Raw genomic sequence first — 24,995 nt, forward strand, 5'->3', positions numbered from 1 at the left:
TTTTTTCCCCCCTTTCTTAACAAATCAATCACATAGTTTAGGCCGGGTGTGGTGGCTCAAGCCTGTAATCCCAGCACTTTGGGGGGCCCAGGCAGGAGAATTACCTGAGGTCAGGAGTTCAAGACCAGCCTGGCCACCATGGTGAAACCCTGTCTCTACAAAAAATACAAAATCAGGCCAGGCACGGTGGCTCATACCTGTAATCCCAGCACTTTGGGAGGTCCAGGCAAGAGGATCACCTGAGGTCAGGAGTTCGAGACCAGCCTGGCCAACATGGTGAAACTCCATCTCTACTAAAAATATAAAATTAGGCCAGGCACGATGGCTCACGCCTGTAATCCCAACACTTTGGGAGGCTGAGGCGGGTGGATCACCTGAGCTCAGGAGTTCGAGACTAGCCTGGCCAACATGGTGAAACCTCATCTCTACTAAAAATACAAAAATTAGCTGGGCATGATGGCGCACGCCTGTAGTCCCAGCTACTAGGGAGGCTAAGGCAGGAGAATCGCTTGAACCCTGGAGGCAGAGGTTGCAGTGAGCCAAGATCGTGCGACTGCACTCCAGCCTGGGCGACAAGAGTGAAACTCTGTCCCAAAAAAACAAAAACAAAAACAAAACACCCAAAAAAACATAGCTTAAAAATTCTAGTACCAACAATAATATATAATTTTTAGAAGATTAGGCAGCCAGGCTGGGCCCATTAAACACAGTTTTGGCTCCAAGTCTTCTTACCAACTGCTGTTCTATTTTGTTCTGTTATACCTTCTCTTGTAAAAGAGTAAAATCAGAAGAAAAGGTCATAATACACACTCACTCAATTGATTTTTTCTAGTTTTATGGTTTTCTCCCACTACAATTACTTTTTATACCTTTGGTCTTAGTTTTTCCATCTATAAAATCATGTGCTAAATAATTAACTATCATCTTTATCATTGTTAGACTACACAAAGCTTCCAGCCTGGGCAACAGGAACCCTGTCTCTACAAAAAATACAAACATTAGCCAGGTGTGGTGGTATGCGCCTGTATTCCCAGCTACTTGGGAGGCTGAGGTGGTAGGACTACTTGGGCTTTAGAGGTCAAGGCTGCAGTAAGCTGTGATTGCGCCACTGCACGCCAGCCTGGGCAACAGGGCAAGACCCTGTCTCAAAACAAACAAACAAAAAAAAACAAAAGCAAAGCTCTATTCTAAGGGAATTACATAAAGTAACTTATTTAATCCTCTGAGCTCTATGAAGTGGGTATCAACCCATTTTGCAGATGAGGACACTAAGGCACACAGACTTTAGGTAATTTGCTCATGACCATGCAGCTTGGTAAACTGGAGAGCCAAGATATGAACCTGGTGGCTCCAGAGTAGGAACACTTAATGCTGTGCAGAGCAAATCAGACAAAAAAAGTGAAAGCACAATACTGCTATCCAAATGAAGACATCACCTACAAAGGTGCTCCTTGTTAGAATTCATAAACCAAAATCTTAACTGTGCTCAGTTAACACAACTTGCAACAATTTTGTAACTTACATTCCATCTAAGGGGGATATGACTACTTCAATACTTACTTTCTACTTTTTTAGTCTTTCACAAGTATCTTCTTAAGATAGCAAAGAATCAAATTTGCCAAAATAACAAATGAAATCCAAGACTTTTCAAAGTGTAAAGCTAGCATCTAACATTATCTAACAAGTCTCTATTTAAATATGGATTGTGATCTCAATTATATTGCATTTTCAGTTATGTACTTAAGAGACTTTATAAAGTTACTGCCCAAACAAGATAAAGTATAATATATGTTTTGAGACAATTACACATTTAACACTCTTATAGTCTTGGTATTCATATGAGGAGAGAAGGTGAATTCAAAATCTCTTACCATTGATCTTTCAGGATATCCAAACAAATAGCCCCTGTGACGGAACTAATATTAGGATGCCATATTTTAGTGATAAACCGGACCTAGAATATAAAGCACACTTGAGTTTTTCAGTAACAGAAATAAAACAGTTTAAGTAGAACTACAAGAAAATGAAATCTTCAAACTAAAAAAAGAAAGGTCCCTATATCTATTACATCATTTTGCCTAGGTGAAAGAAGGGGTGTAGAAGACAAAGGATCCAGTAAGCTGAATGTTGTCACTAACATATATTGTTTTTAAACTCTTTAATAAATGTTCCGCCTTTAAACAAACCCAACAATTACTAGGAGCTTACAATTTACCTAGAATAATGGTAGATGTTATGACAATACAACAGAGAATAAAATCCATTTTGGTAAATAAAATAGTACATAAAATAAAAACATAAATAGTAAATGGCACTTTTCTTCATGTGGGCAGGGTGCAGAATAGGTTTGAGGAAAAAAGTAAGTAAAACCAGTGACTGGAAGCACAAATAGTAAGTGGCTGTGCTTCTCTTAATTTTTCTGTAGAATTTTTTCTCAAATTCTTATTATTGAAATGCCTATTATGATGTAGCAAACACTGAGGAGATACTAAGGCTTAGAGTTTAAGAAACCTGGCCGGGCGTGGTGGCTCACGCTTGTAATCCCAGCACTTTGGGAGGCCGAGGCGGGCGGATCACGAGGTCAGGAGATTGAGACCACGGTGAAACCCCGTCTCTACTAAAAAAAAAAAAAAAATACAAAAAAATTAGCCGGGCATGGTGGTGGGCGCCTGTAGTCCCAGCTACTCGGAGAGGCTGAGGCAGGAGAATGGCGTGAACCCAGGAGGCGGAGCTCGCAGTGAGCCGAGATTGCGCCACTGCACTCCAGCCTGGGCGACAGAGCGAGACTCCGTCTCAAAAAAAAAAAAAAAAAAAAAAAAAAAAGAAGAAAAAAAGAAACCTAATTAAATAGCTAACTGAGCACAATGTAAACTCCCACAATCTGATTCCAGATTCTGAGTCTAATCATCTCATTATTTGTCTCATTATGGAAGAATAATAAACCAACAAGTGAAAATGCTAAAGCTGTATTGGAGCACCATGAAATTTAAGAGTTCATCAGCTCTTACTCATGAACTTTTGGAGGATCTTGTATTCTTATCTCTGACACATATGACAATGACCAGCTGAGCCCATATTCTTTGACACTTAATAGATTAATTACCATGTGCCAATTAATGTTCTAAGAACTTTACAAAAATTAGCACTCACACACTGTAATCCCAACATTTTGGGAGGCCGAGGTGGGAGGATCACTTTAGCCCAAGAGTTTGAGACCAGCCTGGGCAACATAGTGAGACCATGTCTCTACAAATAAAAAAATTAGCTGGGCATGGTGGCACACACCTATACTCCCAGCTACTAGGGAGCTGAGGCGTGAGGATCACTTGAATCTGAAAGGTTGAGGCTGCAGCAAGCTGTGATCGTGCCACTGTACTATAGCCTGGGCAACAGAGCACGACCAACTGGAAAAAAACTGACTCTTCAATATATGCTCCTAAGCTATTTATGGAAAGAAGCTAAGAGTTTCCACTTCTCTCTTCTCTTTGTCACTTCTTGATTTGTTTACACTACCTATTTCTACTTCCTTACCTCCTGCTCACTAACTCATATTCAATCTAAAAAGGCACTTTAATTCGCCAATGACTTTAAAATACCGAAAACTAACAAGATACTTTCCATTCCTTCATTCTTGCTATGCTTGATTCTTTTCAGTCTTAATAATCTTACTACTTTCAATGATACCTACTTCTCTCCATCCACCTTCTCATTTAAGGAGACAATCATTCATCACCCAGGTTACTAAACAGTCTCCTGACTTTACTGCCTTCCTTTCTGTTCCCTCCAATTTATTTTCCGCACCGAAACTAAAGAGAGCCCTTTAAAACAAATCTGATTTGCATCACTATGCTGCTTTGAGGACCATTAATGACCTCTCATTCCCTTCATGTGGGCCCACTCTCTCTCTCTTTTTTTTTTGAGAAGGAGTCTCGCGCTGTCACTCAGGCTGGAGTCTGGAGTGCAGTGGCGTGATCTTGGCGTGCCAACATGGCGAGATGGGGTTTCGCCATGTTGGCCAGGCTGGTCTCGAACTCCTGACCTCAGGTGATCCACCCGCCTCGGCCTCCCAAAGTGCTGGGATTAGAGGCATGGAGCCATCGCGCCCGGCCAAGCCCACACTCTTAACCTGGCCCTAGACTACCCCTGAAATCTCAATTGTTACCTCTATCCCACATTCCATTCTCCTGCTCAAAGTCCTATTAAACTTTTCCCCTGCTCTGGGCCTTCATACATATTTGTTTTCTCAATAACATACCTCTGTGCCCTCTTCTCCCAACTAATTCCTACTCTTCAAGTTTCACTTTTCATATCACTTCTTCCTGATCTATTCCACACACCTGTAGTTTCCTTTGTCATAGTATTAATTATACTTCTGTGATTTCTGCCTTGTTTGTCTGGTCTTCCCTGAAAGACATTGTATCCATCCTACTTAATAAAGCATCACCAGATGTAAGCGACTCACACAGAATGAATGTGCACTTAACATTACGGCAAAAATGTTATTATAAGGCTAAATATCAAATACAATGCAAGTTAAGTAAGGCAGTAATATAGGGCTTATGTACAACAAACATTTGTCCCCCTTTTTTTTCCCCAGAGAAGGTCTCACTCCTGTGGCTCACTGCAACCTCAACTTCCCAGACTCAGGTGATCCATCTTAAAAGTAGCTGTGACTATAGGCACACACCGCCACACCCAGCTAATTCTTTTATTTCTAATAGTGTTGGGGGTTTCACCATATTATCCAGGCTGGTCTTGAACTCCTGGGCTTAAGAGATCTGCCTGTCGTAGGCTCCCAAAGTACTAGGATTACAGGCGTGAGCCACTGAGCCCACATCAAACATTGCTTTATAAGAGATATAACCAACACATTTCACATCTTAATACAGGTTGAGTATTTCTTTTTCTTTCTTTCTGTTTTTTGGAGACAGGGTCTCACTCCTGTCGCCCAGGCTGGAGTGGAGTGGTGCGATCATGGCTCACTGCAGTCCTAACCTTCTGGGCTCAGGCAATCCTCCTCTCTCGGCCTCCCAAACTGCTGGGATTACAGGCATGAGTGAGCCACAGTGCTTGGCCCATGCTGAGTATTTCTTATCTGAAAATCTGAAATCCAAAATGCTCCAATGAGCATTTTCTTTGAGTGACATGTAAACACTCAAAAAGTTTCAGATTTTGGAGCATTTCGAATCTCGGATTTTTGAATTTTGAATAATCAATCTCTATTTACTATTCATTGAGTTCAATTCATAAACAAGCATATGCCATAATGTCAGTAACTCAAGGAATTCACAGCATTTTATAACTTTAAAACAATGTGGTGGCTGGGTGCGGTGGCTCACGCCTATAATCCCAGCACTTTGGGAGGGCGAGGCAGGCGGATCACAAGATTGAGACCATCCTGGCTAACACGGTGAAACCCTGTCTCTACTAAAAATACAAAAAATTAGCCGGGCGTGATGGCAGGCACCTGTAGTCCCAGCTACTGTGGTCCCAACTACTCGGATGGCTGAGGCAGGAGAATGGCGTAAACCCAGGAGATAGAGCTTGCAGTGGGCTGAGATCGCGCCACTGCACTCCAGCCTGGCGGACAGAGCGAGACTCCGTTTCAAAAACAAAACAAAACAAAACAAACATACAAAAAAAACCCCATGTGGTTTAGTATTTTCAACAAGATTAGAAAACATAATTTAAAAACACTATTGAAGATGTCAGAAGGATTACGGTTTAGTCAAGTGAGCTGAAGATATGTGAAGTGTATCTTGCCTTTTGTTTTAATCATATTTTTTTACTTTTATTGAGACAGAGTCTCACTTGGTTGCCTGGGCTGGCGTGCAGTGGTGCAATCTCGGCTCACTGCAACCTCTGCCTCCCGGGCCGAAGTGATTCTCCCGCCTCAGCCTCCCCAGTAGCTGGGACTACATGCGTGCGCCACCACACCTGACTAATTTTTGTATTTTTTAGTAGTGACAGAGTTTCACCATGTTGGCCAGGCTGGTCTGGAACTCCCAAGTGATCCGCCCACCTCAGCCTCCCAATATGCTATGATTACAGGCATGAGCCACTGCACCTGGCCTTTTCTATTTATTTTTGAGACAGGGTCTTACTCTGTCACCTTGGCTGAAGTGCAGTGGTGCAATCTCGGCTTACTGCATCCTCGAGCTCCTGAGCTCAAACAATTCTTCTGCCTCAGCCTCCTGAGTAGTTGGGACTACAGGCGTGCGCCATCACTCCCGGCTAATTTTCTTATTTTTTGTGGACACAAGAACAGGGTTTCACTAAGCTGCCTAGGCTTTTCTCGAACTCTTAGGCTCAAGTGATCCACCCGTCTCAGCCTCCCACAGTGCTAGGATTACAGGTGTGAGCAAAAAGCAGGATATGGTGTTCAGCATTGCTTTTTAAAGAAGGGTCTTCTATACAGAATTCTCTGTAGATACATAGGAAAAAAGTCAAGACCCAATTAAATTACTGAACTAATTCTTACTTTGTACTATAATCTATAGTCAGAAATAAATAATTTTGAATTTGGGCCGGGAATGGTGGCTCACGTCTATAAACCTAGCAGTCTGGGAAGCCAAGGCAGGTGGGTTGCTTAAGCTCACGAATTCGAGACCAGCCTGGGCAACATGGTGAGACCCCGTCCCTATTTGAAAAAAAAAAAAAAAGAAAAGAAAAGAAAAGAAAAAATAATTTTGAATTTGCAGATGATCCAATAAAGAATTTAATCTTCAGGGGCCAGGCGTGGTGGCTCATACCTGTAATCCCAACACTTCAGGAGGCCGAGGTGGGTGAAATCACTTGGACCCAGGAGTTCGAGAGCAGCCTGGGCAACAAGGTGAAACCTCATCTCTACAAAATACAAAAAAATTAGTCAGGCATGGTGGGGTATGCCTGTAGTCCCAGCTACTCGAAGGCTGAGGTGAGAGGATCGCTTGAGCCCAGGAGACAGAGGTTGCAGTGAGCCATGATCATGCCACTGTACTCCAGCCTGGGCAACAGAGCAAGACCCTGTCTCAAAAAATAAAATAAAATAAAAATTTTGTAAAAAAAAAAAAAAAAGAATTTAATCTTCAAGATTATCTCCATGGCCCAGCACAGTGAATCAAGCACGTAATCTCAACAATTTGGGAGGCCAAGGTGGGAAGACTGTTTGAGCTATGAGTTTGAGATCAGCCTGGACAATGTAGCAAGACCCTGTATCTATTAAGAAAATAATAATAATGTCTCCTTATTTTTATATACAAAACTAGTACTAGCATTGTCTGGGAACTTCAGAATACTCACTAGCTTTGGGAAGCACTCAATGAACAAAAACAGAAAATCTGAACACTATGTAACAACAGATACTAAATGTTCCCAGACAGAAACAAAGGAAACTATTCTTAAATTATCAATATTGGCATCGCATCAAGGGTTCTTATCTCCTCCTACAGGATGCATTGTAAATTTCATTCACTCTTTAGTTTAACAAACACTTCAGCTCCCACTTCATGGTAGATGTGAGTTGATATTTCCATCTGTAACTTCCAGTTTTAAGACCTGAAGATATGTGAAGTGTGTTTCTTGCTTTTTTTTTTTTTTTTTTTTTTTGAGATGGAGTCTCACTCTGTCATCCAGGCTCGAGTGCAGTGGTGCGATCTCAGCTTACTGCAACCTCTGCCTCCTGGGTTCAAGCGATTCTCCTGCCTCAGCCTTCTGAGTAGCTGGGATTACAGGCACGCCCACCACACCTGGCTAATTATTTTTAGTAGAGATGGGGTTTCACCATGTTGGCCAGGCTAGTCTTGAACTCCTGACCTCTGGTGATCCACCCACCTCGGCCTCCCAAAGTCCTGGGATTACAGGTGTGAGCCACCACGCCTGGCCGTATCTTGTTTTTTATTTTATTTATTTATTTTTGAGACAGGGTCTCAAAACATATTATATTATTAAGCCAGCTTTAACTCCCTTATCATACAAAAGAAAATGCTATTTTGAATATGTATGTACAATGAGCATATGCTCATTAAAAGATTATTAGCACTGGTATGTATATACAACTTAACATGTAAAAAGTATGTTGATAACACCAAAGAAAAAGAGCAAAATTCACAACTTAATTTCTTTTTTTTTTTTTGAGACAAAGTCTTACTCTGTTGTCCAGGCTGCAGTGCAGTGGCATGATCTCGGCTCACTGCAACCTCTGCCTGCCAGGTTCAAGCAATTCTTGTGCCTCAGTCTCCTGAGTAGCTGGGACTACAGGCACATGCCACCATACCAGACTAGTATTTTTTGTTTTGTTTTTTGGCATTTTTATTAGAGACAGGTTTTTGCCATTTGGTCATGAACTTCTGAGCTCAAGCCATCTACCTGCCCCCCGCCCCGCCTCCCTAAGTGCTGGGATTACAGGCAAGGAAACCACCACATCCGGCCTACAACTTAATCTCTATTCGAGCAGGATACACCATTGGACTATATTTTTACTAATGATTTTTTCACTAACACAATATACATTGCAATTTAATGCTAGAAATCACATTGGTTGTATGCATTTAATCAAATTCCTTCTACACTATTATCACCTGATTCAAAGATATATTTTCTCTGTTTTAGAAGTAAGCCTACTCTTCCAGTCAATAATTTATTGCATAATAATAAACAAAATATTCTGTGACCATGGTAAGACAAATGTGAATTTTTCATCTTTTCTCAAATTTTAGCTGCATAGTAGTAATGAGAATATAACCAGCTACCTTGATAATTTTACCTCATAAGACTTAAAATTAAGCCTGAGTCCGAACACATGTGAACGCACAATTCAGCAAGAAATTTACATAAATATTCCCCATTCTTCTCATTTTATTTACCAATCAGTAAAAATTCAAATCAACATAGTATACATCTAGAACATATTTATCATGTTCATTAACATTTACTGCAAGAGCGTAATGCCACAAGTGGGGTATATAACATATTTATTTTCTTGTTTGTTCTTTATTTAAAAAAATTTTTATTTCATATACACCATATTTAAAGAACACTAAACTGCAACTATGACTAATTGGTTGAAGTCACAGTAATACAAATTGGGGTTGAACCTAAGAAGATGTTTCTAAATGTCAAAGCTACCTCCAAACGGAACAGCTAGAATTAGAGATGTAGAGGCTTTTCTTTTTCTTTTTTTTTTTTTTTTTGTGACTAGAGACAGGGCCTTGCTATGTTGTCCAGGCTGAACTCAAACTCCCGAGCTCAAACGCTTCTCCTGCCTTGACTTCCTAAAGTGCTGGGATTATAGGCATGAGCCACCATGCCTGGCCAGGTAATAGTGGCCTCAACAGCAAGATGAGGTAGTAGCAAAAACATCAGACATACTTCAGTTACTATGTTTTGAGTCTACTTTTCTCACTTTAATAAAACAGGAGAGTGGATGTGGTGGTTCATGCCTATAATCCCAGCACTTTGGGAGGCCAAGGTGGAGGGATCACTTGAGCCCAGGAGTTAAAGGCTGCACTAAACTATGACTGTGCATGCCACTAAACTTCAGACTGAGCAACAAAGTAAGACCCTGTCTCTAAAAAATTAAAGTGGGGATGAGGTGGGAGAGATTTAACAAAATATTTATTTCAAAAATTAAATGAAGTTACAGGTTGAAGTGCCTAAAATAGAGCCACAACTATGCAATTACTTTGAAGTTATTATACACTATAAAGTAATTCACCCACTTAATGTGTACAACTTCCTTTTCTTTTCTTTTTTTGAGACGGAGTCTCGCTCTGTTGCCCAGGCTGGAGTGCAATGGCGCAGTCTCGGGTCACTGCAACCTCTGTCTCCCGGGTCAAAGCAATTCTCCTGCCTCAGCCTCCTGAGTAGCTGGGGTTACAGGTGCCTGCCACCAAGCCCTGCTAATTTTTGTATTTTTAGTAGAGATGGCATTTCACCATGTTGGCCAGGCTAGTCTCGAACTACTGACCTCAGGTGATCCGCCCACCTCGGCCTCCCAAAGTTCTGGGATTAGAGGGGTGAGCCATCACGCCCAGCAATGGTACAACTTGCTAACTTTTAGTATATTCACAGACTTGTGCAACTATCACCACAATCTAATTTTTAACTATTTATCACCTCAAAAAGAAACCCTGGCCAGGCACAGTGGCTCATGCCTGTAATTACAGCACTTTGGGAGGCCTAGGCAGGAGGATCACAAGGTCAGGAGATCGAGACCATCCTGGCTAACACGATGAAACCCCGTCTCTACTAAAAATACAAAAAATTAGCCAAGCGTGGTGGTGGGCGCCTGTAGTCCCAGCTACTCGGGAGGCTGAGGCAGGAGAATGGCGTGAACTCAGGAGGCAGAGCTTGCAGTGAGCCAAGATTGTGCCACTGCACTCCAGCCTGGGCGACAGAATGAGACAATGTCTTAAAAAAAAAAAAAAAGAAAGTGGAAGTCAGTTTTGTTACTAATAGTAATGAAACCTGTTTTGTTACTAGTTAGTAATGTTACTAATAGTAATTAGTAATGCTGTAAGTGAAGTGGAAGTCTGTTTCATTAACTTCAGTTATTCTTTCTTCCTCCAACTCGAAACCCTGTAACCATTGGCAGTTACTTCCTCATTCTTCTATTTCTAAGCCACCACCAAATTCCTTTCTGTCTCTAGTCTCTAGGATTTGCTTTTTCCAATGTTTCATATAAATAATACAATGTGAAGCTTTTGTGTCTGGTTTCTTTCACTTAGCATAATGTTTTCAAGGTTCACCTACGTTATAGCATTTATCAGTACTTCATTCTTTATAACCAAATAGTATTCCATGGTATGGATATACTACATTTTATTTATCCATTCACCAGTTGATGGGCATTTTTGGTTGCTTCCATTTTTTGGCTGTAATGAATAGTGCTGGTATGAATATCTGTGTACAAGTTACTGTGTGGATAAATGTTATACCTAGAAGTAGAACTGCTGAGTCACAAGGGAACTCTAAGTTTGCCATTCTGATCAAACTGTTTCCCAAAGAGGCTGCAACATTTTACATTTCCCCCAGCAAGGTATGAGAATATGAATTTACAGAGAAAATTTAAGTGTCAATACTACTGTGTTTTAAAATGTTGTTATAGAGGAAAGCCAAAAGACTACTTTGGAAAGGGCCTCCCTCACTTGGGGTGGCAGTCATTGGTTAATGCTATCTAACATTTACCAAGTGCTTACTATGATTCCAGGCACTTGTAACTTACATTTCATCAAATATCAGGCACCATCAACTATTTAACATATCACTGTTTTACGTACCCTTATGTGATATGGTTTGGATTTGTGTCCCCACCCAAATTGCATGTCAAGTGGTAATCTCCAGTGTTGGAGGTGGGGCCTGGTGGAAACTGGATCATGGTTTCTCATGGCTTAACATCATCCCCCTTGGTGCTGTCATCGTGTTAGTGAGTTCTTATGAGATCTAGTTGTTTTCAAGTGTGCGGCATTTCCCCCAACTCTCTCTTGCTCCTTTTCCTGCCATGTAAGACGTGTCTGCTTCCCCTTGGCCTTCTGCCATGATTATAAGTTTCCTCAGGGCTCCCCAGAAGCAGAAGCCACTGTGCTTCCTGCACAGTCTACAGAACCACGAGCCAATTAAACCTCGCCCAGGCTGGAGTGCAATGGCGCGATCTCGGCTCACTGCAATGTCTGCCTCTTGGGTTCAAGCCATTCTCCTGCCTCAGCCTCCCAAGTAGCTGGGATTACAGGCATGCGCCACCACGCCCGGCTAATTTTGCATTTTTAGTAGAGAAGGGGTTTCTCCATGTTGGTCAGGCTGGTGTCAAACTCCCAACCTCAGGTGATCTGCCCACCTCAGTCTCCCAAAGTGCTGGGATTACAGGCCTAAGCCACTGCGCCCGGCCTTAAACCTCTCGGCATTATAAATTACCCAGTCTCAGGTATTTCTTTGTAGCAGGGTGAGAACTTACTAACACACCTTGGGAAACAAAAACCTCTGCCAATTAAATTATGACATGCCATCCACCAAAAGATGTATCCTGATTTCACAGATGTTAAAAATGTGGGGAAAAAATGGATCATAGAATTAATGAAATACAGTTCTCTACAACAGATCGACTTCTTTAGTCTTTATAACCCTATGAAAAGATTTTGCAGGTGAGGAACCTGAGGCACAGAGATTACATAAGTAAGATTTGAACTCTGGTTGATTGTTCTTAGATACTCACAGGTTGAGAGATTTTGTCCTTACTTTTTCCTTATCAGGATACAGGAAGTAGTGCCCAGTGGCTTAACATATGGGCTTATAAGGGCCATATGGAATCTGGGTTCCATTTAACTTCTAAGCCTCAGCTCACTCATTTATTAGGGTGGTTATAAAGACTTTTGGGAAAAGCATATAAAACTCCTAGCACAAAACAAGTGACAGCTGCTACTGTCATTATTTAATAGTAAAAATAAACTTTTATTAATAGTAAACGTATTATTTTACTATGTATAGTAAATAGTATATGTAGAGTAAACAGTAAAATAGAGAACGGTTTCTCTAAGAGCTCTTTTCTTCCTTTCTCTTTATTTCCATGAAAAAAACAAAAAACAAAATAAAATAAAATCCAAGGCTGGGCACAGTGGCTCACGCCTGTAATCCCACAGCATTTTGGGAGGCTGAGGTGGGTGGATCACGAGTTCAGGAGACCGAGACCATCCTGGCTAATATGGTGAAACCCCGTCTCGATTAAAAAATAACACAAAAAATTAGCTGGGCGTAGTGGCGGGCACCTGTAGTCCCAGCTACTTGGGAGGCTGAGGCAGTAGAATGGCGTGAACCCGGGAGGCAGAGTTTGCAGTGAGCTGAGATCGTGCCACTGCACTCCCACCTGGGTGACAGAACAAGACTCTGTCTCAAAAAAAAACAAAAAACAAACAAACAAAATCCAAATATCCATCAACAGCTGAATGAGAAAACAAAATATGGTCTATACTTATAATGGAATATTATTCAGCCTTGAAAACAAAGAAATTCTGACACATGCTTTAACATGAATGAACCTTGATGACATTGTTAGGTGATATAAGCCAGACACAAAACGACATTTTATGATTCCACTTACATGAGGTTTCTGAATTAATCAAATTCAGAGAAACAGAAACAGCGGTTACCAGAAGCTGGGAGCGGGGAATAATGGGGAGTTATTGCTTAATGGGCACGAAGTTTCAGTTTGGGAAGGTGAGAAAGTTCTATAGACAGATAATGGTAAAGGTTAAACAACAAGGTAAATACACTGCCACTGAACTGTACACATAAAAATGATTACAATGGTAAATTTTATGTCATGTATATTTTATCATAATAAAAAAAATCGACCAGGCTTATCAGAAAATAGATGTACATAAACAATAGACTAATAGGCAGCCCATAATGCTAAGTGAGCCAAAATCACCCCGGAACTTCCATTATCATATCTATTCTTAAACTGGAACAACCAATAGGTTGAATGAACAAATTCTAGAACATTCTGAGTGACTGCTATCATATGCTCAAGGGACACTATACTATTGGGAACTACTGATAATATATAGGTATGTAAGACATGGTCCTTGACTCAGGAGCATAAAAGCTAGAAAAAGATACATATCCAAAATAAAACATGAGTTGGAAGTATATTTGTGTTGCTACTATATAAATTGTATAAAATGCTATTGAGAGAGGAGAGGGAGAAACATTTGATGAACTCAGCTTAATGAAGAAAGTGATACTCGGGCCTCATAGAAAACTAGAATTTTAAATAATAGGGACAAAGATTTAAGCGAAACTGATAGAAAGCTGTGGAAGAATAAGCATCATCTACAAATAAACAATCTAAGATGGAAAATGAGACCCACATTGTGGGTGGAAGTGGTAGAAGATTAGAGTGGGAAACAAGATTGGGGTCAGGTTCTAGGAGGTTTCAAGTGCCAAGCCATGGAGTTTAGACTTTATTCAGGGGAAGAAAAGCAGCATGATCAAAACTGCACTCTAGGAAGATTTCTAGACCAACAGTGCAGAGAATGAGTAGAAATGGAAAAGATGGAAGGGTGATTAAATAATAGATAAAATAGGGAATAAAGTTGAATGCCTAAAGTGCTGATGACAGTAAAAGCAGAGACATAATGGAAGTGGTTCAATCCAAAAATAAGTTTAGATTGGGTCCCCCTGTTATACATGATCTTAGGGTATTCCATCCTCCCTTTCAACATTTATCACAGTTGCAATTCCATGCTCAGTTTTTTCCCCCACTATAATCTGAGCTCTATGAAAGCAGGAACAGTATAAGTCTTAGTTACTGCTATATTTCTTGGCACAAAGTACTCAAATAATGACTGAATGTAGAAGGTACTCTCCTAAAACACATACTTCTTTGAGTCAAGTAAGAACCTCTGTCTATGTATAAAGGGGCTCTCTAAATTTGGGAACACTACCATGTATTTCTAGATCTAGTATATGAGCCATTGTCAGATGTACATCCTATTCCAGTTTTGAGCCATTACTGGCTGCCTTTGGATAAGTTTGCTTTTCATTCTAATTTCAGAAGCAAGCCATCTGCCATTACCTAAAATCCTGTCCTCATCAAGTTTACACAGTAAACAACTCATAAAGCTGTGACTTTAATAAGCCCTAAAATATATATTAATAAAATGAGGTCAGAAATATAAAATATTTTATAAGTTCATGCACAAAAATAGGCTTACAATACCTTAGGGGGATTAAATGGGTATGTTTCTGGTATTTTTATCTCTAGTTGATATCTTCCTCCTAAAAAAATGGGGAAAACAGAGTTAAGAATGCTGCTCAATTCAAATATATAAGACAAATATATTGACGAACTTTTCAGAGCAGCTATTTTATATTCGATTATAAAAATTCATTTTAAAATTGAAATCCAGAAAGTAATCAAAAGCACTAGTTTTTAATTTAAAGGTTGTTTAAAGCATACAGAATATCCATTTCATACAACTATATTAGTTTATCAGTGAGTAACAAGGCTACAGATAAATACATTTAATCCAGACAATGCAATGCCAACATTTCATCAGGACAATTAACTATTAGAGTTCTAATCTCCCACTGTGTCCTCTAATCCATCCTGTTAAGAATTGCTAAGTAACAACAACAAAAAAAGTGTCAGAAAAAAAAAAGAAGGCGGCAAGGAGGTATAAAAGTACAGATGATACAAAGGACACAGATTATGCCATAAACAAAATTCCACTTCTAGCTGGTTCTCACAAATGAAATAAGGTCCCAATCTTTTCATTTGTGCCTTAAATCAAACGTCAATACTTATTTGTTAACATTTGTGCAATTAAACTGCAATTACTTTTGCACCAGCCTAATAAAAACAAGCTGGGTCCATGGCTAATGCTTGTAATCCCAACACTTTGGGAGGCCGAGGTGGGAGAACTGCTTAAAGCTAGGCCAGGAGTTTGAGTACAGCCTGGTCAATATAGCAAGTCCTTGTCTCTATTTTAATATAAAAAACTTTAAATATATTTTTTATTTTTTAAGCAAAATTCAACGAGAGATAGACATAAAGACAAACTATTCCTTTATTTATTTATTTATTTATTTATTTATTTTTTGAGACAGAGTCTCACTCTGTTGCCCAGGCTGGAGTGCAGTGGCGCGATCTCGGCTCACTTCAAGCTCCACCTCTCAGGTTCACGCCATTCTCCTGCCTCAGCCTCCCAAGTAACTGAGACTACAGGCGCCCACTACCACGCCCGGCTAATTTTTTGTGTTTTTAGTAGAGACGGGGTTTCACCGTGTTAGCCAGGATGGTCTCGATCTCCTGACCTCGTGATCCACCCGCCTCGACCTCCCAAAGTGCTGGGATTACAGGCGTGAGCCACTGCGCCCGGCCTATTCTTCTTTTTTATATATCTGAAATTCCCTGTAATAAAAAGTAAAATAAAAAACTGTGTGCTAGGAACATTATCTTCAAAATTCTATACACTCAGCTCTTTAAAAAGTCAAACACGAGACTTTCTTCAGTAATATTCTAGACTCTCTCAAATATATCTCCTCACTCCTCCATTGTTATGAATGGATGACTATGAATCTGAGGAAAAAATAAAAGTGGTACTATTTTCTTCAAGCCCTTTTTGTTTCGAATCCTCTCTTTTTTTTTTCCTGAGACAGAGTCTCGTTCTGTTGCCCAGGCTGGAGTGCAATGGCACAATCTTGGCTCACTGCAACCTCCACCTTTCAGGTTCCAGCGATTCTCGTGCCTCAGTCTCCTGAGTAACTGGGATTACAGGTGTCCACCACAATGCCCAGCTAATTTTTGTATTTTTAATAGAGATGGGGTTTCACCATGTTGGTCAGGCTGGTCTTGAACTTCTGGCCTCAGGTGATCTGCCCACCTCAGCCTCCCAAAGTTCTGAGATTACAGGCATAAGCCATTGCACCTAGCCTCTCTTCTTGCTATTTTTTATTTGAGGCGGATTCTCACTCTGTTGCCCAGACTGGAATGCAATGGTGCGATCTTGGCTCACCGCAACCTCCACCTCCCAGTTCCAGCAATTATCCTACCTCAGCCTCCTGGGTAGCTGGGACTACAGGTGTGCGCCACCATGCCCGGCTAATTTTTTAATTTTTTTAAGTAGAGATGGGGGTTTCACCATGCTGGCTAAGCTGGTCTCGAACTCTTGACCTCAAATAATCTACCCGCCTCAGCCTCCCAAAGTAACGGGATTACAGGCATGAGCCGTTACGCCTGGCCGCTAGTTCCTTTTAATAGAATCCCATAGTGATTAATGCATGAGTTGAACTAAATGCCTGAATCACAGAACATATAACAATAATGAAATTTAAAGAAAAGTAGTGGAAAGAAAAAAAAAAAAACTGACAGGTAAGAGAAGGGTACCTGAAGAAATTTTGTGTCTGTAACTGTCTATACCCGGAATTAGAAATGCCAGCTTCAAATATAGTTATAATAAATTTGGCTTCAGCACTACATAGGCTTTTCTTTTTCCTTCCTAAGAATTATTTTTTTTTCTGACTAAACTCCAGATTAAACCATCTCTATAACCCATCATACAAAGTTCTTTGTTAATGGCCAAAATAATCTCTTAGGAGCAGTGTGAGGGCCGAGAGATATTATATAAATAATGCTGGACTCGAGAGTCTCTAAAATCTGATTTCTATCCCTTATGTTACATGCTCTGACAACTTTCAATATATGACCACTTAGCATTAATCATAGCATTATTTGATCAGGGTAATACAACTAAGGAATCTTTATGATAACTATATTATTCATATTATAATAGTTTTTACTTTAAAACATTAACTTCTTGAAGAATAGCTTTTAATATTAAAAATTAACAATCTTAAATTTAACTTGACCCAAAGAGGAGATCAGGAAGGAATGAGAATTTTTAAGCTGTCAACAACGATTCCATAAACCTAAAATAAATTTTAGGAAGAAAAGCTCAAGACACTGTTTCTTTGTTACTGAATTATTAAGGCAAAAGAAGTGAAGAAAATTGAGTTAAGTAACATCCACACTATGGCATTTTCCCATGAGTATTCTACTTCACAATCTGATTCTTTAAATACTATAAAAACAACTGCCTCATTACTTAATAATGGTTATAAATAGCTTAACATCCCACATGTAAACTTTTGCCTTAGCATTTAAGTTTAGATTTTTAAAAACTCAAAAAACTGCTACATCCTTGCAATAAACATTTAACCTATCGTCACATTTAAAAGAAAAAGCATTAAAGTTTATGCCCTTGAATGGTGCTTTTGCTTAACAAAATGAACTTCTCTCAACAGTTTTACATAAAATAACAGAATTCAAGTTACTCTACCTCAAATATATAACAAAAAGCATATTAAATCTAATCTTTTCAAAATATTCATTTAGCAGCAGCAGCAGCAGCAGCAGCAGAAATAAGCACTTTTTTTTTTGAGACGCAGTCTCCCTCTGTCACCCAGGCTGGAGTGCAGTGGTGTGATCTCAGCTCACTGCAACCTCCGTCTGGTGGGTTCAAGGGATTCTCCTGCCTCAGCCTCCTGAGTAGCTGGGATTATAGGCGCACGCCACCACACCCAGCTAATTTTTGTATTTTTAGTAGAGATGGAGTTTCACCACGTTGGTCAGGCTGGTCTTGAACTCCTGACCTCGTGATCCACCTGCTTCAGCCTCCCAAAGTACTGGGATTACAGGCATCAGCCACCCTGCCCGGGCAGATATAAGCACTTTTAAATGACCAAACTTTTGGTCCCATTCTCGGTATTGGGAAAAAGAAAAGAAAAAAAAAATGACCAAACTTGTTTCTAACCAGTAAAGAATATATCTTTTTTTTTTTTTCCGAGACGGAGTCTTGCTCTGTTGCCCAGGCTTAAGTGCAGTGGCACAATCTTGGCTCGCTGCAAGCTCCGCCTCCCAGGTTCACACCATTCTCCTGCCTCAGCCTCCCGAGTAGCTGGGACTACAGGCGCCCGCCATCATGCCCTGCTAATTTTTTTGTATTTTTAGTAGAGACGGGGTTTCACCATGTTAGCCAGGATGGTCTCGATCTCCTGACCTAGTGATCTGCCCGCCCCGGCCTCCCAAAGTACTGGGATTACAGGTGTGAGCCACCGCACCCGGCCATAAAAATATATCTTAATGTATCTTTTTTTTTTTTTTTTTTTTGAGACGGAGTCTCGCTGTTGCCCAGGCTGGAGTGCAGTGGCGCGATCTCGGCTCACTGTAGGCTCTGCCCCCCGGGGTTCACGCCATTCTCCTGCCTCAGCCTCCCGAGTAGCTGGGACCACAGGCACCTCGCCCGGCTAATTAATGTATCTTAATATATCGTAATGTATGTAAGTATACATTATCCAATTTAAAAAAATTAATCTACCTATTAAATATTGCTTCTATCTAATTTTGCTCAGGAAGTGCCTTGTTTATAAAAATCAATTAAAAAATTTAAAACTTTGCTGGCAGACCTCTAGAATAATGTCATTGCCCTCCTATCTTCCAAAAATACTTCAAAACAACTTTAAAAAAAATTCAAGAATAACTATAAGGTCTGACTTCAAGAAGAAGCTAGTATATTACTATATAAAAACATCTGCTATTAGGACAAGCACCTGATTTTTGTAAGATAACTAAAGGTCTCCTCTACATTTAATGATTGCAAAAAGGACTAAATGAAACAGCATCCATGAAAACGGCCAGACCAAGCCAAGCAGATAGGAAGCACTCGATAAACAGCATAAAAAATTAAATATCTAGAAATGGCTCGTATGAACTATAAAACAAAAAATAAAATTTTATCACTTAAAAATTGGTACAAGTTTGGGCACAATGGCTCATGCCTAGAATCCCAAGACTTTGGGACACCAAGGCAAGAGGATTGTTTGAGGCCAGGGGTTTGAGACCAGCCTCGGTAACTTGGCAAGATGCCATCTCTCCAATAAAGAAAGGAAAAATGGGCTGGGTGTGGTGGCTTACGCCTGTAATCCCAGCACTTTGGGAAGCCGAGGTGGGCAGATCACAAGGTCAGGAGTTCAAGACAAGCCTGGCCAATATGGTGAAACCCCGCCTCTACTAAAAATACAAAAATTAGCCAGGCATGGTGGCGGGCACCTGTAGTACCAGCTACTTGGGAGGCTGAGGCAGGAGAATTGCTTGAACCCAGGAGGCGGAGTTTGCAGTGAGCCAAGATCGCACCACTGCACTCCAGCCTGAGAGACAGAGCAAGACTCTGTCTCAAAAAAAAAAAAAAAAGAAAAAGAAAAAATGAATAAACAGAATTGGTATAATATGCTAAAGACATTCTAGGGTCTTAAAAAATCTGGATTAAAAACAAGAAAATATTCAAGAATATTAGATTTTTAAAAAGTGTTTTGGGTAGCCGGGCACGGTGGCTCATGCCTGTAACCCCAGCACTTTGGGAGGCTGAGGCTGGCGAATCACGAGGTCAGGAGATTGAGACCATCCCGGCTAACATGGTGAAACACCGTCTCTACTAAAAAAATACAAAACAATTAGCCGGGCATGGTGGCAGGCGCCTGTAGTCCCAGCTACTCGGGAGGCTGAGGCAGGAGAATGGCATGAATCCAGGAGGCGGAGCTTGCAGTGAGCTGAGATCACACCACTGCACTCCAGCCTGGACAAGAGAGTGAGACTCCATCTCAAAAAAAAAAAAGTGTTTTGGGTAACTGTTCATTACAGAATTATAGAACCACTCGAAAGTATTTAGCTGGTGGCCGGGATTGGTGGCTCACGCCTGTAATCCTAACACTTTGGGGGGCCAAGGCAGGCGGATCACCTGAGGTCAGAAGTTCAAGACCAGCCTGGCCATTATTGTGAAACCCCATCTCTACTAAAAATACAAAAATTAGCCGGCATGGTGGTGCGCCTGTAATCCCAGCTACTCAGGAGGCTAAGGCAGGAGAATCACTTGATTCTGGGAGGCAGAGGATACAGAGAGCCAAGATTTCACCACTGCACTCCAGGCTGGGTGACAGAGAGACTCAGTCTCAAAAAACAAACAAATAAAAAATGAACAACAAAAAACACACACAAAGTATTTAACTGGATATGGTGGCATGCACCTGTAGTACTAGTTACTGAGGAAGCTGGAGGATTACTTGAGCCTAGGAATTCAAATTTATAACGAGCTATGACCATGCCACTGCTCTCCAGCCTGGGTAACAGTAAAACTTTGCATATAAAAAAATAGATAAAACAAAATAGACATCACCACCCATGACTTAATAATTCCAATATTAAGTCAATTCTGATTTACATAAAGTGATTAAAAGCACAGGCTTTGAAGGCAAAGGCTATCAGTTGTGCTACTTAGATGGTTGACCTTAGACAAGTTACTTCTCTGAACTTGTTTCTTCATCTATGAGACAGCAATCGTTGTATTTACCTAATAAGATTTGCTGAAAGGATTAAATGAGAAAATACATGTAAAGATTGTATAATTAGGGTTACCATATATTCTATGTTTTCTAATAAATATTTGAACAGTTATTAATGCAAGAGCCTTGGTTATATGCTATATAACCTAAATTTACAATAATATTAATTAATGAAGACTCATCTAATAAGAAAGTAAAATGCTATAAGGTTTATTTCTGTATCTTACCACCCAATTCCATGGTCTAAAGTAGCTACAGACTTAATTTGTGAACACCAAGTTCAGCAAAGCCACCTCCTTTCTATGTCTTGAAATCATCACTAAAAGCTTTCCTGAATAAAGAAAATAAACATTTGGACTACAGCCTATATGAAGACATATGAGTGAATGAAATGCTAAATGACAGAAAGAAGAACTTTAAAAACAAAAGCAACATTTTACCAGTGAGACATTTAAGGCAAGGTCTGTTTTAGATACCACATGAAGGGTAACTGAGTGTCTACAGTCCATATAATTTAGAGGTTTACCATGCCAGATCTTTTATTCTATTAAATTCTAACCTATAATACCTGTAACAAAGCTCTGCTAAAACTGTTTTATGGAAAGAAAAAAATTAGCTAAAATTCAGTAAGAAATACCAGTCTATATTCAGTATCTTTTAAATTGCTGTTTATCTAAACCAAATGCAGTTACCCTCCATATAATTTATAGATGTTTAAGATTATTCTGATTAAATGTTTCAGACAAGTTCTAATACGCACAATATTTTGATACAGAAAAAAGTACTTGCCTTCATATGGTGTGTCTGGAGGTCCTGCTATTTCTCCTCTTAATTCTGTAAAATTCTCATCTACAAGATCTACTTTAATTTGATTTTTGCTCGTCTTAAAAATAAACAGAAAATAAATGTTAGTTATGTCAGCAAGAAAAACGCCTAAAGTATTACCTATAAAAAATTTTGAAACCCCCTCTTTCATAAGCTTGATTATCTGCTCTAGGAAAATAAGTCTGGGCTTTTCTAGGACTTAATTAGCCAGTTTTAAGAATATTTAAAACAAACGAATAAATTTTAACTTCAATGTTCTAAATGAAGTAACACCACTTTGAACAACAATACAATGGCTTCTTGACTTTCTAGGAATGTTATTAGAGAAAAATAGTATAAAACCTATTTTATGTTTGCCAATTCCATGTATATCAGGTCCAAAGTGATAAATCTAATCATCCACAGATAAACGCTAAGACATTATATTCTGCACGATAACCCCAGGATACATGGGTTCTGCTTATATAAACAGAAAATTCAGGGTCATTAAAAGCCATTTAGGCCATAAACTCTCACTTGAACTAACCATAACAACTCTAAAAGTTCAGTTTAACTGACTGAAGTAGTACACTATCCACCAGAATGGTGAAAGCTCTAGCTATCTAACAGATTCTCCTTTCCATGAAAAATTCCAGAGGACTAAATGCCTCAAAAGATCTAAGGCCTTCTTCAATTTGTTTTTCTGCTTAGTTTATTAAAATGGCAACTACCTACTTCCAAAAACCAGATTTCTACTTTAAATTTATCTACATTGACTTATTTTGCACTTTAAACTACTCCAAGTACTTTCCTATCTATAGCATTACTGAGTCTCTTAATCTTATGACAGTCCATTCTCAGAGCCATGATAACCTTAAATGATTCAGAAAACCATCCAGTGGGATTCACATTAACATTCATAAGTGCCTGCCAGCAAATGGGCTCTCCACTTATATTCTCAAACCTATGTTAAAAATACAGTAAATCCTCTTGATTTTTTAAACCAAAATCCCTAAAGAACAAGTTATATCTTCCTTTTTTTTTTTTTTTTTTGAGACGGAGTCTTGCTCTCGTTGCCCAGGCTGGAGTGCAATGGCACGATCTTGGCTCACTGCAACCTCCACCTTCTGGTTTCAAGCGACTCTCCTGCTTCAGCCTCCTGAGTAGCTGGGATTACAGGCACCCACTACCATGCTCAGCTAATTTTTGTTATTTTTAGTCGAGACGGGGTTTCGCCATGTTGGCCAGGCTTGTCTCAAACTCCTGACCTCGTGATCCGCCCGCTTTGGCCTCCCAAAGTGCTGGGATTATAGATGTGAGGCACCGTGCCCGGCCTATATCTTCATTTTTTGGTTAGAATATTGTTACCTGATTGACACAACATATCTACTCTTACGAAACAAAGCCTCACTCGAGATTTCAAAAGTGAAGTTTTTTGCTTTTAGACTGACTTTCTTAAACTTGATTACTAGATGAAACAGTTTAATAATTACTGTCTTTGGCGTCCTCCTCCAACCCAAAAAAAGACACAATTTTTACTCTTTTTCTATGTTAAATATTTTTTAGTACAGAATGTTTAGTTCATAAACAATACAGGACTTAAAGCCCAAATTTTTCAAAGTTCACATCACTCCTAATTAATCCTGATTTTAATAAAAACATAGGATTTAAAAACTTACTTTCTAATTAGTACTTTTTTTTACATTTTTCTGAAAATATTTTTTATCTAAAAACTAAATTTAACTATAAATATGTACAATAAGAAACTACTTCTTATGCCCTAAAAAATCATTAACAACTTTGGTATTTGTGGTAGAGGAGAAAATGTACATTTTAGCAACAATAAAAATACTTTGATGGCCAGGCGCAGTGGCTCATGCCTGTAATCCCAGCACTTTGGGAGGCCGAGGCGGGCAGATCATGAGGTCAGGAGATTGAGACCATCCTGGCTAATACAGTGAAACCCTGTCTCTACTAGTAAATACAAAAAAATTAGCCGGATGTGGTGGCAGGCACCTGTAGTCCCAGCTACTTGGGAGGCTGAGGCAGCAGAATGGTATGAACCCGGGAGGCGGGGCTTGCAGTGAGCCGAGATCGCGCCACTGCACTCCAGCCTGGGTGACAGAACAAGACTCCGTCTCAAAAAAACCAAAAAAAACAAAAATTTAGTTGGGCGTGGTGGTGGACACCTGTAGTCCCAGCTACTCGGGAAGCTGAGGCAGGAGAATCGCTTGAACCCGGGAGGCGGAGGTTGCAGTGAGCCAAGATCGTGCCACTGCACTATGGCCTGGGTGAAAGAGCGAGACTCCACCTCAAAAAAAAAAAAAATTGTCTAGTATCTGTGCATAATGTTAAAAAGAAAATTGGAGGCATCCAACTTTCACTGACCAATTTAAGAAGCCAGTGTTAACTTACACACTTACATTTCTCCTCTTAAGGCTTCTTACAGGAATAATCATCTTGCTAATCATCAATGCTTTCAAAGATCTCGATAGCTTTCCACAATCCCCCCTCCAAAAAGTAGTATGCAAATAACCCAAAGATGTTAGGATACTAAAGGATCTGATTAAAGTTTTTTGGGAAAGGAAGAGAGGGAGATTAGAAAAGCTGCTTTTTGGGACTGACCAAATATCTGGCTAGTAAAATGCTAATTATTCCTTTTCATACCTCTGTCCTTATTTCTGTCTACATCACCCCCAAATTATTATTATTTGTTTAAGACACGGTCTCACTCCCATCACCCTGGCTGGAATGCAGCAGCGCGATCTCAGCTCACTGCACCTCAACTTCCCAAGCTCAGGTGATTCTCCCACCTCGGCCTAACCAGTCACCGGGACTACAGGTGTGCACCACCATGCCTGGCTAAATTTTTAAATTTTTAGTAGAGAGGGGGTTTTGCCATGTTGCTCAGGCTGGTCTTGAACTCCTGGGCTCAAGTGATCCACCAGCTTTGGCCTCCTGCCTTGGCCTCCAAAAGTGCTGGGATTACAGGTGTGAGCCACCGCGTCCAGCCCCCAAATTATAAGTCAGAAAAAAATTGCTTTTTTTACCCTATAGAAAAAACATTATTATTGTATGAAAAAATGTACTAAATAAGCTCAAGAAAATACCATCATCATGATGAATTACATTACAAAAAAGCATTCTGGTCAGGTGCGGTGGCTCGTGCCTGTAATACCAACAGTTTGGGAGGACAAGGCAGATCACTGAGTCAAGAGTTTGAGGCCAACATGGTGAAACGCTGTCTCTACTAAAAACAGGAAAAATTAGCCAGGCATGGTGGTGTGTGCCTGTAGTCCCCGCTACTTGGGAGGTTGAGGCAT

General features: G+C 40.0%; 1 protein-coding gene across 1 annotated transcript in view; it reads right to left on the bottom strand.

Moving 5' to 3' along the window:
- The window catches only part of UBE2K (ubiquitin conjugating enzyme E2 K), an 85,594-nt gene that overhangs the window by 25,770 nt on the left and 34,829 nt on the right, over nucleotides 1-24,995 (bottom strand). Inside the window, exons 2-4 of the mRNA XM_030800871.1 lie at nucleotides 21,658-21,751; nucleotides 14,693-14,751; nucleotides 1,872-1,954 (exon numbers count right to left, since the gene is read on the bottom strand). Coding sequence (XP_030656731.1) covers nucleotides 1,872-1,954; nucleotides 14,693-14,751; nucleotides 21,658-21,751 — 236 coding nt within the window. The remainder of the gene's footprint in view (nucleotides 1-1,871; nucleotides 1,955-14,692; nucleotides 14,752-21,657; nucleotides 21,752-24,995) is intronic.

Source organism: Nomascus leucogenys, chromosome 20 (genome assembly GCF_006542625.1).
Source record: "Nomascus leucogenys isolate Asia chromosome 20, Asia_NLE_v1, whole genome shotgun sequence".
Taxonomy (NCBI): Eukaryota; Metazoa; Chordata; class Mammalia; order Primates; family Hylobatidae; genus Nomascus; species Nomascus leucogenys.